Below are 6,270 nucleotides of genomic sequence, written 5' to 3' on the forward strand. Positions count from 1 at the left end.
AGAATCATCTCCTCCTCCTCCTCCTCCTCCTCCTCCTCCTCCTCCTCCTCCCATCCCATTCCATCCCATCCCATCCCATCCTCTCCCATCCTCTCGCCCCTCCTCTACACCCCACACCCCACAATTATTACCCCTTACCCCGTCACCATCCTCGCCAATGCCACTCTCCGCGATCCCTATCTCTTCGGGCCACGTCTTTCTACATTTAACATACAAACAAGTACGAGAAAACCTGCGGCTCGAGTCCTTCTCGGAGTACTTGTGCCGCGCTAATTGCCGATTCGGCTACTATAGTACAAGTTTGCCGAACATCGCTATAACCATTGGCCTGTAGGAGCCGAGTGCGCGATATAAAGCAGTTTGAGTCACCAGTCCAGTGGCTTTCCACGCGATCGGAAAAATTTTTTCATCAAACTTTCACATTCGACCCGAGTCTATAAAAGCACTTTCATAAATCTCATCAACTTACAAGCTTATCGAAATTCGTCTAGTCACCATGTTAATTAATTAACTTTCGGCCCGTCCATCCAAGCAAATGGGACTTTGTGTTAAGCGCAATTCCGATTTCGTAAACATCCGAGCCCAATAAAGCGAGAGAGCTTTACTTTTTAGTTTTCGACGAAGCGTTTCATAGGCGATCGGCAAGATCCGGCGCGAACGAAAACCGAGGGACGAAGGCAAATAATAATCTATCATTGGACATTGGATGCTGGGAGGGCAATGGGAGAATAATGGACGGAAGGCCGGAGGTGCGCGGCTGATAAACAAGCGACCAGCAATCGACGAGCATCGACGGTTGTAAATTAAAAAGAGGGCCTCTCCTCGGTATTAATCGCGCGACGCCCCGATATACTTTGAAAGCTTGGGAATCTGGGCCGGGGCCGATTCGGGCACAATCAGTCCGCGGGGACGAAAAGCGTCCTCCGCGCATCAATAACGATCGCTTGAAGCGCGAGATAAATGGATTGAGAGGGAGGGACGGCCAGCTGGCAGATAATCTAGCAGGCTCGAGTCGAGGAGAACGGATCCTTATGCTTGTGAGGTAATGTTATACGCCGGAACGTCAGCCAGGGCAGCCCCACGGCACCAACAGCACCGGCAGCAACCACCGCCGCCGTTTTATTATTCATCGCGTGTATTATTTTTACTCCTCGCGCTCTTATGCACTTCAGCGGGCGTCAAATGAATTGTATGCCGCACCGTCGCGACCAGCGCCCATCTATAAATGCATACGCGTATAATGGGCTTTGCGCATAAGTACCTCGATTATTTTACATTCAATTTCAAGCGGGAGTTAATTTTTTTTCTCCGCGCCACCTCGTTGCAAAATCTAGAAATTAAAGCACTCGCTGTTTTATTCTAGATGAAGGCTCGCCGTGTACGGCGCTGGCGAATGAGTATAATCGCTCCTTATTGCCGAGTGGTTGGGCCGGGGATAACACGCTTGTAATATTGTTTATTGAATTAGCCGTAGGGTGAGACGACTATGTCGAGAGCGTTAGTTGAGGCGCACCAGATCATATTTCTCTCTCTCTCTCTCTCTCTCTCTCTCTCTCTCTCTCGTCTATCGCCTCTATCCCTCACTCACTCTTTGCATTTTGTCGTGTTTTTCCCTTCGATATCATCTTTGAAGGGGAGGGAATGGGAAGTGAGAGCGAATGGTATAAATACGGATAATGCGAAATGTATGTAATATGTGTATGGTGTAATCAATGCTTCTGTGCTTGCTCGGTAAATAAGCAATGATTAATAATCTTAGTTTTGATTTCAGAGTCCTAATTACTTTCCAACAATATTAAATATTGCTACTGGTACATTGAAATTACTACCACCAATACGACTACTGCTACTACTATTACCATTACCACCACCAGCGTCACCAACACCACTACTACCACTACCACTACTACTACTACTACTACTACTACTACTACTACTACTACTACTACTACTACTACTACTACTACTACTACCACTACTACTGCTACTACAAAACTTGTCCCTTACATTTTTAATACTAGCTTTAATTACGAGCTTTATTTTTCCTTTACTTTCGCATAGTGATAGGCTCAAAATTTATCAAAATACAATAAAAATAAACATGAATGTTCGAAACAATTTCACGCTTGTATATAATTACTGCGATAAACAATTCGTTAATATTAAAAATTCAATCTTCGCTCGAATTCACAATATATAATACCATTTGTATAGTATCGATGCAACAGGCACAATATTGCGAAATAATAAAAAAAAAAAAAAAAAAAAAAAAAAAATTATTTTTTACATTATGTATTACCATGTACAAAAGAGCCGTTGATAATTGAGAGGAAAAATTAGAATATATTACGAGGGAGAACAAGGGTGTCTTCAGAAACCAAAATTTCCATCGGCTTCAATAAATCATTACTCAATCAGACGAGTGAAATCTTTCTAAACTAGTAAAAGCCGAGTGCAAGCTAATGATAATGAACTCGAAGTAAGTGAAAGTTTTACTCCCGTGGACGACCAACAACTCATTAAACGGTCTCTCGAGCAACCTCTCATTGTTGCAGATTTAGAGTTACGCATCTTCCTATCCACCTTATCCTCCATATACATACTTGCATATATACATATGCGTGCGCGCAAAATTCACACGTGCATGCATATAAGTACGCGCGTACACAGAAGCAGCCATGTGGCTTCCTCCTTTTTCAATGTGCACGCATGTGCGCGTGCAAATGCGTGTACATATATCTTTCGGGCGACGATGCCGGCAGTAACACGAAGAAACCATAATAAACTTGGTAATGGGTAGTTACGAGGCTCTCTCTCTCTTTCTCTCTCTCTCTCTCTCTCTCTCTCTCTCTCTTACTCTCTCTCTCTCTCGTGTGTCTTTCTTTGAAGAAATGTGCGCGCCCGCGTCAGGTGCCGGCTATTAATTTTGGGCACACGTTGATGCCTTTTCCTCGTCCGTGCGAGGAATTAATTGACCGTCTGGCACACGTCGACTGTCCAGGAATGTCGATCGCTCGACAACGCAATAGTTCACTCGTCGATTCGAGCGTTGTCTTCGCCGTCCCCTCACTACCAACATCGGCAATCCTCTTCGAGCCATACCTCCTTCTCATTGCCCTCCTCTCACCGATATCGAGGCAGGACTCTTGCACTTTATTCGCTATCTCGCTTTTCGAGCTTCCCTATTATTCCCTATTCCCACCTTGTTATATTGTCACATCATTTTATCGATGAGATAAATCTAGTCATATGCGCTATAAATTGCCACTCGCATAAATTCAATCGCAGCCTAATTGTCTTGTCTCTCATCCGTACTCTTACTATTCGTTGAGCACTCGGTGCGGTTCGAGCGTAAACAAAATGTCGAAAAATCACAAAATATATAGCAACGGATCGTTGATAATTATTACTTTGGAAATATTTATCCAGTAGCGACGAGGCTTAAGCACTAAGTGGCTAGAGTTTTAATTTTAATTAATACCTACGGCCTTAACGACTGTTGCGCCAAGTATATAATTTAATAATTTTCCATAGCTGAGCGTTTAATACTTTCCTGACAATAGCTCAGGATATTCAACTAATGACGGCTAGATTGACATTAGCGCACGATGAACACCTCACTTACACAACACCGGAAAAGCAATTACACGTTAAGAGCCTATGAATAATAATATTTAATCAAAGAGTTGTTACAAATAAAATTAATACAGCCACTATGTAACAAGATTAATCTTATGTTACAAATTAAAGATTTATCGTTTTACTCGTCTCGATTTTAACCAAAATCATTCGCAAACCGATCGCAAAGATCACAAACCGCCAGTGCCTACCCTCACCTTTCAAATCCTAATTTCCCGATTAACACGTCGCCGTCGTGAGAGAATTAAATTAGCCAAATAAGCCGGAAAGTCGACGCCATCTTCATTCGGCTTGAGCGCCTCTCCGGACGGTCGAGCCAACAACAATGTACATTTCGACGGGAGCGCGAAAATCACGAGTCCTGGCTCATTAATTGGCTCCGTCCGTCGGCTCGCGGGGACCTAACCACGGCTCCGAGCCATAAATTCGAATTAAGGCCGCTCGTTCTTCTCGCGCTATTATGCGCCGCGACGAGCCAAGACCCGTGACGAATTGACGTCCCCGTGCCTCCCGACGACGGCCAAATTGAATTAATTTCGCGAGCTACGCCAAGACATGAATGCCAGAGGATGGCACTGGTTGGCTGTAAGCGACATCTTCTTCAACGAGATATCGTGACTAGGAGCGAGACTACGTTTTTCGGGGATTTCTTGAACGATAATCGCTGCTCTGCACTCGAGCTTGAACAATCTATTTACGTACGCACGCGACAACCACACACACACACACACACACACACACACACACACAGAGAGAGAGAGAGAGAGAGAGAGAGAGAGAGAGAGAGAGAGAGAGAAAACAAAAATTGTGTATTATTTTCAGTCCCTTGCCTCCTCAAAGTCAACAGAATCATTCGTTTACGAAGGCATTGGCAACAGGATAACTATTTGATAACCGTTTGTCCCTTCATTACATTTCGTTCGCCCAACGATTTTCGGCCTTTTACAAATTAATTAATTGATTATAGGAAAAGACAGACGGTAAATGTGATTTTTTCGAAACACTCCACATAATCATCTACAGTTCATCGAAAAGAAAGAAAACAAAAATTTTAGTTTAAGACTAAAAAGAACCGTTAAGCGTTATAAGGAAATTTAAATTCATTTATTAGACTCGACAATATAAACATCATTACGATAATCAATGACAGTTGTCGAATAAAAGTAATACATAAAATTTTATGCTACCCTAAGACATTCACCATACATAACAAAAGTAGAGTATAAATTTTATAGTCTAACGGTACTTTCACTTTATTTCCAAATACAATAACGAATTTGCAATTTCAAACGTAATTGGAAAGAAGTAATTTTCATAAATGAAAAATAAAGTAGACAATAAAAGCACGCGTTCTACAAAATAAAAACTTTATTAGTATTGTAAATGAACTCGCAAAAAGTTATGTACGTTGATATATAGTTCATCAATTACACTTGACTAGATATGCAATTATTGCAAAAAAAAAAAAAAAAAAAAAAAGAAAAACTTCATAAATATGATTAATTTACAAGCAACGAGATTCGGTATTGTGTAAGCAATTTATATGTTTAGTGTTCATTAAATTATAATGATTCTCCTACGAAATAAACTGTATTTCTAAATTTCTGCTAATTATTTATCGCATAACATTAGATAATCGCGGGCCATTGGGCTGACATATCATTATAAAAGACTTTTAATCGATCGGACTTGTAATTTGAGATAAAGTGAAATTATACATTTATTTAACGATAAGTGCTATTTTTATAATGAAAATGTTTTACACGAAACTCGTGAACCTTCGGCGACCAATTCCGTTTCAACCAAAGCTCTCGTACAATCATTAAAAAAAGCTGTTCCATCCATCTCGTTTTGAAAATGAACATGCCATGGGCAATCGTTATTAATCGTCTATTTATTGAAAAGGAAAGATGAAAAAAAGGAAGAAGACGAAAAATGAACCAAAAAAAAAAAAAAAAAAAACAAATGGAAAAACTAGAAACAAAAGTAGAATGAGGAAGGAAAAAATGAAAAACACGAAGCTCCTGTGAAATATAGTTTTGGCTCAGTCGCTTTATTCCGGTAACCGGAGACGCGAGTCCCGAGTACGACGAACTCGGCGAAAACGAATGAAAAATCGTCGTCGCTGACACGTAGATGCCCGGAAAAAAGGCGTCACGAGGATAGCATTTCCTCCGGCGCGGTGTCGTTAAGCGACCCGTAAAGCGTAGCGGCGAAAAGAAAATCACGCGTCCTCCTATACTACACGAATACACTTTGACTATTCCAGAGAGGGAGCCGAGCGTTTCCGGGGTGGCGCAATCGTCGGGGCCGGCGGCCGCCCAGCAGATCCAGGAGTCGTCGGTCGACACGGAGGACGAGCCCGAGACCGACGACACCGGCAGCACCATTGGCAAGGCGCCCTCGCCCCTCAACCCCCTCCTCCAGGAACGCTCAAACTGCGAAGAGTTGAGACACGTCGTATGCCATCTGGAGACGAAGGACCTCTGGGACAAGTTCAACGAGCTCGGCACCGAGATGATCATCACCAAAACTGGCAGGTCCGTTCTCACATTCGATCGCTTATTATTGTTATTGTTGTTGTTATTATCGTTGTCGTTGTCGTTGTCGTTGTCGTTGTCGTTGTCGTTG

At 42.3% G+C, this 6,270-nt stretch overlaps 1 protein-coding gene across 1 annotated transcript in view; it reads left to right on the top strand.

Annotated features, from left to right (window-relative positions):
* The window catches only part of LOC105369041 (T-box protein H15), a 51,842-nt gene that overhangs the window by 12,912 nt on the left and 32,660 nt on the right, over nucleotides 1-6,270 (top strand). Inside the window, exon 2 of the mRNA XM_011508282.1 lies at nucleotides 5,909-6,183. Within this exon, the coding sequence (XP_011506584.1) occupies nucleotides 5,909-6,183 (275 nt within the window). The remainder of the gene's footprint in view (nucleotides 1-5,908; nucleotides 6,184-6,270) is intronic.

Source organism: Ceratosolen solmsi, unplaced genomic scaffold, assembly GCF_000503995.2.
Source record: "Ceratosolen solmsi marchali unplaced genomic scaffold, CerSol_1.0 scaffold1, whole genome shotgun sequence".
Lineage (NCBI taxonomy): Eukaryota > Metazoa > Arthropoda > Insecta > Hymenoptera > Agaonidae > Ceratosolen > Ceratosolen solmsi.